The sequence below is a fragment of the Chinchilla lanigera genome, unplaced genomic scaffold (assembly GCF_000276665.1).
Source record: "Chinchilla lanigera isolate Chin_1 unplaced genomic scaffold, ChiLan1.0 scaffold00052, whole genome shotgun sequence".
Taxonomy (NCBI): Eukaryota; Metazoa; Chordata; class Mammalia; order Rodentia; family Chinchillidae; genus Chinchilla; species Chinchilla lanigera.
Window position 1 is genome coordinate 14,883,086 of NW_004955453.1, and position 14,165 is coordinate 14,897,250.

General features: G+C 36.0%; 1 protein-coding gene across 5 annotated transcripts in view; it reads left to right on the forward strand.

Moving 5' to 3' along the window:
- The window catches only part of Usp37 (ubiquitin specific peptidase 37), an 85,293-nt gene that overhangs the window by 37,042 nt on the left and 34,086 nt on the right, over positions 1-14,165 (forward strand). For all 5 annotated transcript variants that reach the window (XM_013519868.1, XM_005395644.2, XM_013519871.1 and 2 more), the window contains 4 exons: positions 4-165; positions 7,822-7,953; positions 8,090-8,213; positions 8,967-9,157. In XM_013519868.1, coding sequence (XP_013375322.1) covers positions 4-165; positions 7,822-7,953; positions 8,090-8,213; positions 8,967-9,157 — 609 coding nt within the window. The remainder of the gene's footprint in view (positions 1-3; positions 166-7,821; positions 7,954-8,089; positions 8,214-8,966; positions 9,158-14,165) is intronic.

Here is a 14,165-nt window from a genome sequence, read left to right on the forward strand (position 1 = left end):
TAGGACTAATGTTTCAAGTCAAACTTCCTCTGCCAAAAGAAGTTTGGGATTTCTTCCTCAGCCGGTTCCTCTTTCTGTTAAAAAACTGCGATGTAACCAGGATTATACTGGGTGGAACAAACCAAGAGTACCCCTTTCATCTCATCAACAACAGCAACTACAAGGGTAGGTAAATTCTTTTCCTTTTATTTATTTATTTTTTTGGGTGCTAGGATTCGAACTCAGGACCTCATGCTTGCTAGGCAGGCACTGTGCCACTGAACTATATCCCTGGCCTCCATTTTTTTATAAAGTGATTCAGCTGACTTATGCCTTGTTAAAAAAAAGAAAGAAAGAAAGAAAGAAAGAAAGAAAGAAAGAAAGAAAGAAAGAAAGAAAGAAAGAAAGAAAGAAAGAAAAGAAAAGAAAAGAAAGAAAGAAGTCAGATTAATTATAGTTCTAAAATACTTAGAAAGTAGATAACTTTCTGGATGTGGTGGTGCAGGCCTATAATCCCAGCACTGGGAAGCCTGAGGCAAGAGGATCACATGTTTTGAGACCAACCTGAACTACATAGCAAGACCCTCTGTCAACCCCCCACCAAATTAAATAACTTATTAAAGATTTACCAAATACATAAATAATGTTAAGTTCATTATTTGGATCTCTATAAACAATTTTTAAACTTGGAAATACATGGGGAAATATATATAATATTCATTTTAAATTAGAAAAGTATTCTTCAGCCCATAGATAAAGCCATTCCTGAAGCACTTTCATAATTAAATTTGTTATCTGGTCACCCCAGTGCTTTTATAATTATATTCTTATTAAACACAAAAATGAGATCATAGTTTAATAACTACCCAGAATGTATATAAAAGATACTGTGTGTTAAATGTTTTTTATAGATTTTTTTAACTCTATCAACAACTCTACCAATACATATATATTTAAAATCTGCTTTTATAGATAAGTAGCTAAAGTTTAGTGAAGATAGTTAGCTTGCTTAATCTCAGCAGTTAGAAGGCTGAGGCAGGAGGATCATTGCGAGTTCAAGACCAGCCTAGGCTACAAAGTGAGCTCAAGGCCAGCCTGATCTGCATAGCAAGACCCTGTCTCAAAAAAAGACAAAAAAAGGAAAGAAAAAAAAATTAGCTTGCTTTAAGTGATACAGTCGAGCCAAGGAGGTGGTACACCCTTGTGATCTCAGCACTCAGGAGGCTGAGGCAGGAGGATTGCTGCAAGTTCAAGGCCAGGCTGTGCTACATAGTGAGTTCAAGGCCAGCCTGAACTAAATAGCGACCCTGTCTCAAAAATCCAAAAACAAAGCAAAACAAAAAGTGACATGGTCAATGTGACGTCAGTAGTAAATTCAGGAAGTTGGACTCTACTTGCATTCTTAACCGCTCTGACATAATGTATTTTTATTCTCTAAGTGCTTCTCTGTACGTTAACCCATGGTGACCTTTATATAATTAATATAGAATTTTCAATCATGTTAGCATGCATTGAAATTTCTCTTTTTTCTACTTACAATCTAGGCTAAAATGAACATTTTTATACTATGTTTTTTAATGCTGTACTTGATGGAATGGTTCTATAGTTTAAATTCTCAGAAGTAGAGTTATTAAGACTAAGGAAGGCGTTTTGAAATTTTTGATTACGCTTACCAAATTGTCCTCCCCAGACCTACCAGCTTAGTGAGTTGTTGCTATTGTTGTTTTGGGGTTTTTTGTTTGTTTTGGGTACCAGGAATCAAACTTAGGACCTTGCGCTTACCAGGCAGGCACTGTGCCACTGAATTATATCCCCGGCCCTGCTATTGTTTTGGGTACCGGGAGTTGATTCCAGGAACTTCCTGAGGACTCTACAGAAAATGAGTGTCATCTGTCCAAGATGTGGTAAGGTAACCCTGACAAAAGATAGATGATGACTATTTCCTATATTCGCTGAGAGCACTAAGGCAAACAGATGGAAACACAGAGAACTGTATGTAAATACCTTGTCTTCTGATATGGCAGTACGACTACAATTCAGTGAAATGGGAATAGAGAGGTAGAAGTAGATTAAAGTAATGGTTTCATAGGTAATAGATGTAAGTCAAACAATGCCATTTAAAATGGACAATCCAGATGGTAAAAACATTAAGAAAAAGAGGTTAATGGTGGTATAAAAATGTAAGTATAGACATAACAACTGTAACAAATATAAACCTCCTAAAAACTAAAAGAAACATTTCTAAAGGACATAGCAGATAGAGAAAATAATAACGTGACACTTGAGACTAAATGTATCAGTCACAATAATACATATAAATAAATGACAACTCATGTACAAAAATATATTGTTTTAAGAAGCAAAACCCAGCTGTGTTTTACTAGCATAGTAATTCAGAAAGTTTTATAATAAAAGGAAGAAAACATATTTAACAGGCAAATGGGAACAATAAGAAATCACAAGTTGCACGACTGGATAAAGAAAATGTAGTATCTCTATATAATGCAGTCTTACTCAGCTATAAAGAAAAATAAATTGGAGACATTGGTAGGAGTATGGATGTATAATGCACCCAGAAAATAAAACATAAGAGGTAAACCATGCACACAAGCTTTAATACCATGTAGTACGTCACATTTGAGTGAGGCATAGTACAAACAAAGACAATAATAAAGATGAATCTCTTGCAATAGGGGAGTGGTCCAAGGGGTCAAAGGCAAGGGGTGAGAAGGAGCAGAAGGTGAAATAAGTAGAATAAAGATATTCCATGTACAGGAACCTAATAACCTCAACTAATGTAAACATTGTATGCCATAATATGAGCTAATAATATCAACAAGAATGAAAAATGGGTTATGGGAACTGCAGGAGGAGGGAGAAAGGTAGAGGGAAGAGGAATAGGATTAAAAAACAAAAGAAGCTGTCCATGTAACCACACCCCAAAATGATTGTAATCTGCATGAATGACAAACATGTACTAATAAAATAGAAAATAAAAGTAATAATTATACCTAAAAAAAGAAAGAAAGAAATCATGGGTTGCAGTCCTAGTATTTGATAAAATAGAACTTAAATCAGAAACCATAGAGGACACTTGATAAACTAAGAGCCAAAATTCACAATGAATGTATGACAGTCAGAAGTACATAAATACAACACTGCAACTCTTGTATAAAATAGGCTATAAAAGATGAAATGAAAAATAGATAAACACTTGTAACAATTGGAAACCATAACATACCATTGTTAGAATGACAGGTGACATAGGTAGAAAAATAAGGACATAAAGGATCTAAGCATCATAATCAGTTTGTTACTCATGAGGAATAGGTATTAAATGCTACAGTCTCATAAAGTATATACCTTTAAAGTATATACCTTTTATATGGAACATTCATAAAAGATAACACATTAGGGCACAAAGAAGAAATCAGTAGGCCTCATGAGGTAGAGTAGTAGTTGACATCTTTTGATCATGGTGAAATAAAACTAGGAATTAAAAATAAAACTAAAGGGCCAGGGATTAACTCAGTGGCACAGTACCTGTCTGGCAAGCATGAGGCCTTGAGTTTGAGTCCTGGTACCAAAAAAAAAAAAAAAAAACTAAACTAAATATTAAAAAGTTACCTGAGTGAATACAAATTATAGATATTCTAGAAGATGAATGATAATGAAATATTGATAGCAGTATCTCTGTAATACATTTAAGGGCACTGAAAAATTGGTGGAAATACATATATAATTATATAGTTCTAAGCTATAGAAGATAGTAGGCTTAAATACTTACACAATACAAACAGGGGAGTGAAAATAAATTAATTCCAAACTTAAAATAAAAAGGACAGGGGGCTGGGGATTTAGCTCGGCGGCACAGCGCCTGCCTGGCAAGTGCAAGGTCATGAGTTCGATTCCCGGTTCTGGAAAAAAACAAACAAAAAAAAAATGACAAAGAAAACCAAAAGAAAACATAAGGAAGTAATAAAGATAAAAGAGAATTGCATGACATAGAGTAGTGGTTTATATTAACAAATCAAAGTTCAGGCCAAGTGTGGTGGCGCACACCTGTAATCCCAGCATTGGAGAGGTTGAGGCAGGAGGATCTCCATGAGTTCAAGGCCAGCCTCAACTACATAGCAAGACCCTGTCTTTAAAAAAAGTCCAAATGGTCCATAAGTTATGATGGTTCAATTTAAGATATTCTGATGGTTCAATTTACAGTGGTGCATAAGTAATATACATTTAGTAGAAACTCCACTACTAGTTTTGAATTTTGTTCTTTTCCCAAACTAGTAGTATACATGGTACTGTATTCTCTCAGGATTATATCAGGCTTCTTTTTTTAATTATTGATTTTTTTTCTTTTTTTAGCTTTCTAATTTTTTGGTGCTGAGGACCAACCCAGGGCCTCCCACTTGCTAGACAAGTGTTCTGCCACTGACCTAAATCCCCAGGCCCTACTGATAAAAAATTTTTTAAATTACTTGACTGTTTTGTATTTGCCAAAAAGAATTTGAAAATTTAAATGAAATACAGTTTACTCAAATTTATCCCATAGAGGCAGAAAGTTCAGACCATTTTCCATAGAAAAATTTATCAAGGAGTTCCCACACAAAAAACATAAGGCCCAAGTGATTTCACAGGGGAATTCATTGACATTTTTAGAGATCATAAATTGTTTCAAAGTATAGAGAATGAAGGAAAATTTCCAATGCTTGCTTTTAATGAAGCAAGTATAACTAAACCAAAAGAAGTATAAACCAATATCATTTACAAACATATCCTCGTAAACAGACTCCATCCAGTATTACATGAGGAAAATACACAAGCTAGATACAGTGCCATGTTTCTGTGGTCTCAACAGCTTGAGAAGCCAAGGGAGGAGGTTCACCTGGGCCTAGGAGTTCAAGACCACCCTGGACAATGGAGCACCCCATCTAAAAAATAATAATGTACTCTGTTCAAATATGTTTATGCCAGGATTATGAGGACAGTTCAAAATTTGGAAATCTATTCAGATAATCCACTGGATTAAGAGATCTGAGGAGTAAAATTGTATTATTTTACTTAGGTCCTGAAAAACCTTTTGATAAAATATGCCCATGTCTGATTTTAAAAATGTTTCAGAACATAAGAAGCCATGTATCCTTTCTTAACTAAATATATGCCTCCATCCTAGTATTGTACCTAAGATCAGGAACAAGTCAAGGATGTTTACTGTTTTTTTCTCTGTTGTAATTGATTGGGTTGTTTTGTTTTTCTGTTTTGGGGGTAGTTTAGTTTAGTTTTTTTCTGATATCGGGGATTGAGCGAGGCAGCTGCTCTGCCACAGTGCTACATCTCCAGTCCTTTGCTTCTGTTGAATATTGTATGGCAGTATTAGCCAGTGTGCTTAGGTGAGAAAAATGTAAGGCATAGGAATTATAGATGAAAGACCCAGAAACCCTAGTGAGCAAAGAGAAACATAACTAAAACAGTTAAAGCACTTAGCTAGATGGAATCAAAAATTAGCATGCATGTTAGTATGAATACTGTGGCCAGTTAAAAACATAGAAGGGAAAACCCAGTTTAGCAACAAAAAAGATAAAATGCTTAGGAATAAATTAACAAGATTTTTTAAATTCTTGAATAAGGAAAACTATGAAATACTTCTACTGGACACAAGGTAAACTTAAATATGTAGAGAATATCCATAGGACATCTGAGCATAATCAAGATACTGTATATAGTTGTCTGCACAATAAGTTGTAAGGAGTCAGGCACTCAAGGGGCTGAGGCAGGAGGAGTGTGAGTTCGAGGCCAGCCTGGGCTACAGAGTGAATTCAAGGCCTGAACTACAATGAAACCCGGTCTCAAAAAGACAAAAAATCCTCGAGTTTATCTTTCTTTATAGCTCAGTAATACTCCATTATATAAAGGTACCACAATGTTTTTATCCATTCCTCAGTGTATGGACATTTGGGTTGCTTCCACAATTTAGCAATTACAAATTCTGCTGTTATGAACATGGGTGCACATATATTGCTGTGACATGATGCTATAAAGAAAGATAAACTCGGGGCTTTTACCAGTAAATGGTCACAACTAGAGACCATACTCATAAGTGAAATAAACCAGACCTCCATGTGAAAGCAGCGTATTATCTCATGAGTGTAAGAACCTGAAAGAGTGAATAAAAATTAGGAGGTATGATAGACATTGTGAAACGAAAGGAAGATGCTCAAAAGTAAAGAGCAACTGGGGTAAAGGAAAAGAGAAGAGAAAGAAGGGGAAATTATGTATGTATGTATATACAGGGTAGCTAACATAGCTGTACTACTGACTAGTATCACTTTACTGAAAGGAACAGTTAATGATTACTTATTTGATCAGTCTTGTGTGTCTCTGTTTTCCTGAGAAACCACTTTGAAGATACCAATACGTAATACAACAACCATTGTTAATTTCCTACCACTTTGTCTGTAACTCTGTATTGCTTGTATTGTTCTTATGCTGTTTTGTAAATGGGTATCTGTTTGCTAATTTTCCTTCTTTTATTTTAAAAATAAATTTGTAATGTTTTCCTTCTTTTATTTTTAAAATAAATTTTTAAAAAGACCAAAAAAAAGTTGTAATGATCCCAATAAAAATACAAGCAGCTTTTTTATGGAGTTAGACTAGCTGATATATTCATGTGGAATAATTCCTATACAAAAATAAACATAGAAGTAGATAGGAAAGTAGTGAGTAGAAGTAGCTACAAGGGAGGATAGTCTTGCGCAACACTTAAAAATAATTATAAATTTGTTATAATTGAAACTGTACCAACGCATAGGCGGGTCAGTGGAATAGAATAGAAAGTCCTGATTAGAGGAACAAAGAAGTGTTTTTTAATAAGTAGCATTAAAATAGTAGTCATTTCGAACAAGATATAGAGTCCTCTTTCATTGGTATACAAAAATAAATTCCAGGGACTGGAGATACAGCTTAGCAGCACAGTGCCTGCCTGGCAAGCACAACTGAGTTCAGTTCCCCGTACCATACATACATACATGCATACATATGTACATATCATATGAATTAAAGTCCTAAGTGTTAAAAATGAAAACTTTATTTGAGTCCTGGGAGAAAACTTTGAAATAGGGAAAGCTTTGTAAATGCAAGATTAAAGATCAAGATCAAAATGAAGGTTCAATAAAAGACTGATAAATTTGACTATATAAAAATTAGATTCTACATGACCAAAAACTTGAAGGCAAACTGGAACAAATATTTACTACAAGCTGGATATGGTGTCACACACCTATAACCCCAGCAGTAGGGAGGCTGAGGCAAGAAGGTCAATGAGAGTTTGAGGCCAGTCTGGGCTACATAGTTCAAGGCCAGCCTGGAATATATAGTGAGACCCTATCTCAAAAAAAAAATTGCGGGCTGGGGATATAGCTCAGCTGCACAAGCACCTGCCCAGCAAGCGCAAGGTCCTGAGTTCAAGCTCTGCTACCCCCCCCAAAAAAAAAAAAAAAAATGCTACATATAAGTAAAGGTCTGGTATTTCTTATATATAATGCCTAATTTTCTATTAGGTGAAACTAAGTTAGTTGTTACGTTATAATGCAGTGGTTCTTTCCAAATTAGCAGCATCACCATCATCTAATAACTTGTTAGAAATGTGTATTTTTGCACTTTTTCTGTCCAGACCCAAATAAAAAATTCTGGGTTGGGTTCAGTGGTATGTGGTTTAACAAGCTGTCCAGGTGATTCTGATGCAAGCCAAGGTAGAGAACTCTTATACTGCTGCACTGAATGTACTTCAGACTGCCTCTGCTGTCCTGAGCATACTTCATGCACTGTTTCTTTCATTTTCAGATTTTCCAACTTGGGAAATACATGCTACATGAATGCTATTTTACAATCTCTGTTTTCACTCCAGTCGTTTGCAAATGATTTACTTAAACAAGGTATCCCGTGGAAGAAAATCCCACTTAACGCACTTATCAGGTAATTCTTATGTTCTTATTGAGCATTTACTTCATTGATTATAAAATAATGGAATTTTAAACACTTAAAATTGTGCCATTGTTAGTAGTCCAGTGTTTTGTGAAATATACTGACCTTATTCCTTTTGTTTTACCAGGCGTTTTGCACACTTGCTTGTTAAAAAAGATATCTGTAATTCGGAGACCAAGAAAGATTTACTCAAAAAGGTTAAAAATGCCATTTCAGCTACAGCAGAGAGATTCTCTGGTTATATGCAGAATGTGAGTACTAATTGTTACTAAATGTTTTAGTAATAGGGAAAATTGAAAAGATTTTAATGTGTAACCTGATTTTTATTTTCAAATATGATTTGTGTAGTGTGGTCATCATATATTCAAAACCCTGGGGAGTTACAGTGAGGTTCAGTGTGACTCTTCTGTGTATTTTATCATATTTTAATGTACAGGTGTCATTTGCCTGTGAAAGATAATTTTTTTTGTAGCAAAGTAAAGAACCATTAATTCACTCAAGCTAATACAATTAAATATCTAAGAATATGAAACCTCTCGTTTGTTTTTACTTACAGATTTTTGGGGTCTTGTTTGCTGTTCTTTGATTCTGGAGATTGAACCCAATGCCTTGCCCAGTGCTCTACCACTGAGCTTGTCGTATATATACCCCTATCCCTTGTCATTTGTTTTTTGAGGGCAAGCTGGAGGGAGGGTATTTTTGTTCAGTTTTTACTTGCTGTGTATTTCAGCCTGGCCTTGAACTACTATGTAGCCCAGGTTGGCCTCAAACTCAAGGCCATCCTTCTGCCTCAGCCTCCTACGTGCTGGCAGTACAGGCATGTGCCACCATCCCTGGCTATCATTTGTTTTTAATCACAAACTATGTTCCCAGATTCCTTTTTAGAGTAACTGACTGTGTTCACTTAATTTCTTTGACTTCCAAGTACCTTAATTATATTAATTACATTGTTATTGTTATTACTAGAACAAGAAATGTTTTGATGATAGATATTATCTTTCTAGGATGCTCATGAATTTCTAAGTCAATGTTTAGACCAGCTAAAAGAGGATATGGAAAAATTAAATAAAACTTGGAAGACTGAATCTACTCCTGGAGAAGAAAATTCACCAGATATTTCTGCTACCAGAGTATACACTTGCCCTGTTATTACTAATTTGGAGTTTGAAGTTCAGCACTCCATTATTTGTAAAGCGTAAGTAGTATTTAAGAATCCCCCCGCCCCCCTAGCTCCTTACGGCAAGTGATTAAAATGTTCTTGTCACATACCAAATGCTATTCTTCCTTCCTGTGTCATGGGAAAATGTAAACCCACTGATTATATTGTGCCTCTTTTTTCAGTCTTTACCTTTCTGTAGAAGGGGTTGGTGGGCTAAAAACTGAGGGGAATTCAAATAGTTATATACTTGGTTTTTTCTCCTTTTTCACTAAAAAGGCTCCCTTCCTTGTTAGTTGCTTACTTTGTTGAACCAAATTTTTATTGAAATTACTCTTTTTATAAAGTTGATCAACATTTGAATTATTTTTAACTTTTACAGTATTTTCAACCATGTTAATAATTATTCAGACTGACTCTACATTTAATTAATTTCCACACTCATTCTTAGGACTTTATAGCATACATTTCTCCTCAAAAGATTTTATTAATTTTTCAGTCATCTATAGGGCATCTCTGAATAAATTTTTTCAGAGAAAATAGAATTCTTCAGAGCCATTTCATAGGTGACAATTAATTCTGTGGCATTCCCACGTGACAGAATTATTGTGTCAGTCTTTACTCCTTAATACATTGTGTATGCTGCCCCATCATACCCTATTACACTCTGGTACTCATAAGAAATCTAACTTTGTGGGAATCTTTTATATTTCTTCCTGAAATTTTGTAGCATTTTTGGTTCTAGAGGTCTTCATTTCACTAATTTACATGTAGGTAGTCACACTTTTTGTTAATTTTGTCTTTAACATGTTAAAATCTTTTCATCTGTAGATTTGTTTTTCTTTAGCTCAAGAAAATTCTTCTCTAAGTGCTGCTGCTTAGGGCCAGGGATGTAGCTCAGCAGCATAAGCGCTTGCCTGGCAAGCCTGAGGTCATGAGTTCGATTCCCGGTACCAAAATAAATAATAATTATTGTAAGTGCTGCTTCTCTTCCATTTGCTTTAGAATTTTCTTCAGAAATAGTCAAAACTCAGATTTTGGTTCTGCAGTTCTCTGTCTTTCATATCTATTTTTCTTAGACTGCTCAAAGTGATAGTGTTCACTGAGGTCTCTTACAGCTGTAACATTCTAGTGTTTTTGACTAGAATTATGAATGTGCGTGTGGATACTACAAAGATAATAGTTTGTGCTTGCCCGTAATCGCAGATACTTAAGAGGCTGAGGCAGAAGGACCACAAGTTCAAGACCAGCTTAGACAATTTAGTGAGTCCTAAAAAAGTAAACAGGCTGGGGTTGTAGCTCAGTGGTAGTGCCCCTTGGATTCATGTTCAATCCCTGATCCTGAGAGACAGGGAGAGAGAGTGTTTTGCATCACAAGTCTGTGACATATCTTCCCTTCTGGATGTCTTTGGTGTTTATTCCCCCTAGTGGATAAATGATTTTCTGAGGAAAACGTCTAGAGAGCCCAAGAGGGTTTAATACGACAATAGACAGCAATCTGTCCTTTCCTTCTAACATACTTTACAAACAAAATTCGGCACAAAACAGAGTGAGAAGCCAAGGTTTCGATGGTTATTTTATTAAATTATGAGGATGTGATTCAAATTTCTTTTAATAAAAAATTACCTGAAGTTGGAAATGACCCCTGGCAGCTCACTACTTCCACACTCATATCTGTCTGGGGGCAGTGGGATCATTGAGGCAGCATACAGAGAAAGCAAACAGTATAAAGCAGGAGCTACTGCACTGTGCCAATGGCAATAATCTGGCATAAGTGTGCAGCACTCAGATGTTGTGTGTGGAGTTGAAGTGTATGCCCAAGTATAGGAAGTAGTGTGAGATCATGGAATATATGCACACTAGCGCTGACCAGGCTGGGTAGTGGCACCAATTGTGACAAAGGTCAGGACAGGTAAGCCTCTCTGAGGTCATAGCAACAGCAGTACATTTAGCTCCTTGAAGGCCTTACTTCATTTATTAGTAATTTTCTTTAGGACAGTGCTCTAAACACAAAACTGTTTCTGGCTAAAGCAAGGTTCCACGTATTTTATCCTTTAAATTGTAATTTGCATGTTTATCCTTCTCCCTATCTGGCTGTAGTTTTGTCTGACCAATTTAGCAAGTGTACTTAATTTTTAAACTATTATAGTTTAAATTGACTGCTTTTTAAATTTTATTAGTTAGCTTAACTTGTTAATATATTCTTAATTGTTGAGAATTCTTATAAATTCTCCATTCAAAAAACTTAAAATAACTAAAACTAAGTACCCAGTATTCCCTTCAAAAGTTATTCTGCAGTCTTTCCTATGTCATTAATCACAGTTTGATACTTAAAGTTTATCAGTCCAAAAATGAGATGTACTTCTTTTTTTATTTTTATTAGTACATATTTGCAGTGTATTGTGATCACATTCATCATGGGAAATTGGTACATATATATAACACTTCTTAGTTCTTTTTATGTCCTTGTCTGATACATATATATATATATGTTTTGGTGCCGGGAATCAAACTCAGGACCTTGCACTTGCCAGGCAGGCATTGTACTGCTGAGCTCTATCCCCGGCTCAAGTGTATTTTTTAACGCTTTCTCTCATACTCCACATCTCATCTGTCATTAAATCCTTTCAGCTAAACACATTAGCCAGAGTGAACCTTTCAAAAATAAAAGTTAGTTTATTCAGCCCTGTAAAACCCTGTACAGGGGCTGGGGATTTAGCTCAGCGGCACAGCGCCTGCCTGGCAAGCGCAAAGTCATGAGTTCGATTCCTGGTACCAGAAAAAACAAACAAACAAACAAACAAAACCCCTGTATAGCCAGGTGTGGTGGCACATGCGTATAATCCCAATATTCAGGAGGCCGAGGGCGGAGGATTGCCACGAGTTCAAGGCCAGCATGGGCTACATAGTGAGTTCAGGGCCAGCCTGAACTGTATAGCAAGACCCTGTCTCAAAAAAAAAGCGCTATATAATCTCTGCTGGGGATATAACTCAGTGGTTGAGTGTGCTCGTAATACATACAATGTTCTGGCTTCAGTGACCAGCACCAGAAAATAAAATAAAGACCATTTGCTTAGATAGGCATTTTCTTGCCATTCTGAAGTTCTAACCTTCTATTCTGACCCTTAATGTCTGTCTTTCCTACTGTTTTTCTTCCTTACCTTGGGTCATTATCTAACATATTTATTTTACTTGTGTGTCTTTGTCATTATCTCTCCGCCAAGTGAAAGCATCCTGAGGAGAGGTGATACTCTGGTTTATTCATTGGTTTATTCACTGCTATCACCCCAGTGCCTAGACTAGTTTCTGGCATATAGGAGGCTATATTAGTTTTTCAGTGCTAACAGATTTCATCAAACATACTGGCATGAAACAAAACTCTTTTTTTTTTTTTGTCTTTTTGCAACGGGATCTCAATATGCAGTTCAGGCTGGCCTTGAGCTCACTTTGTAGCCCAGGCTGGTCTCTAACTTGCAACAATTGCCCAAGTGCTGGGATTATAGGTGTGCACCACCACGCCCTGCATTATTCATTTATTAACTCACGGTGCTGTACATCAGAAATCTGGGAGCGGGGTGTGGTAGTGCATGCCTGTAATCCCAGCACTGGGGAGGCTCAGGCAGGAGGATTGTTGCGAGTTCAAGACCAGCCTGAGCTACAAAGTGAGCTCAAGGCCAACCTGAACTGCATAGAGAAACCATGTCTCAAAAAGACAGAAAAAAAAAATCTGGGCATAGTGTGACCAGTTTCTGCACTCGGAGTGTCAAAAGGCTGGAATCAGGGTATTGCTGTCTGTGTTCTCATCTGGAGATCTGGAGTGCAGGATCTTTCTAGTTCTTTCAGATGGTGGGCAGAATTCAGATCTTTGCAGCTGTAGGACTGATACCTGCATTTTCTTGATAGCTGTGGGCTGAGATAATTCCTTTCCTAAAAGCTTCTGAGTTCTTTGCTGTTGCCCCCATAGACAATTGATAACAATGCTATTTGGTTTTTTCCAGACCAGCAGGAGCACATCTCTGATTTCTAATCTGCATTTCCTGTTTCTACCCTATAACCTTGATATAGAAGCTTCTGTGATTTGATCTGGCCCACACAGATAATCTCCATTTTAACTCAGAGTCAAGATTAGTAACTTTAGTTATTTCTGCAGAATTCCTTAGCCATGTTAAGTATCATCGTCATAGGAATGATAACTCATTGTGTCACAGATTCTACTCATACTCAAGTATATGGAATTATGCAAATTCTGCCTGTCAGAAACTCCATTAATACTTGTTGAATAAAAATACACATTTTCTTATGATCCCAGTCTTCAACTATGGCAGTACAGAACAGGGGCTGAGAATTATTATTAAAAATGTTGATATGGGGACACATAAAAAGCACCCAGCCAAAATCATCTAAAAATAATAAATTTACTTCCAGATAAATTGAATATTATATTTTAATCTCTGGCTTTTTTAAAAAAAATTATATAGAAATATTTCCAGTAACCAAATAGGTCTGCTACCTAACAGAAGAGCCTATACATGTGCATTGAGAACACATAGAATTGTCAAAGTGATGTTATTTATATAGGCAGAAGAAGAAAAGAATCTGAATTTCCTTCAGTAGTAATATAATTAATTATGGAATAGTCATACAAATTGACTCTAAACAACAATAAAAGGGGTCTGTAGTCAAGTGTATCAGCCAGAGTTGAATCTTCCAATCATGTTGAATGAAGAACGTTGATTAAAAAAAACATTATGTTTATAGTAAAATAGGACATACAGTATAATGGTATAAGATTCAAAGACAGGCAAAACTCAAGCCACAGTGTTAGAAATCAGACGAAAGGTTACCTTTTGTGGAAAGAAAGGGAGTAGTGATTGGAAAGAGGTATTTGCGGGGGCTGCGAGGGAGTTGATAGTGTTCTGTTTCTTGACTTGAATTGTGGTTATCCAGATGTGTTAACTCTGCTTATTCACCAAGCTGTAAATGTGTAACTTGGTTCACTTTTCTATGTGTATGTTACATTTTAGCTTTTTTTTTTTTTTTTTTTTTT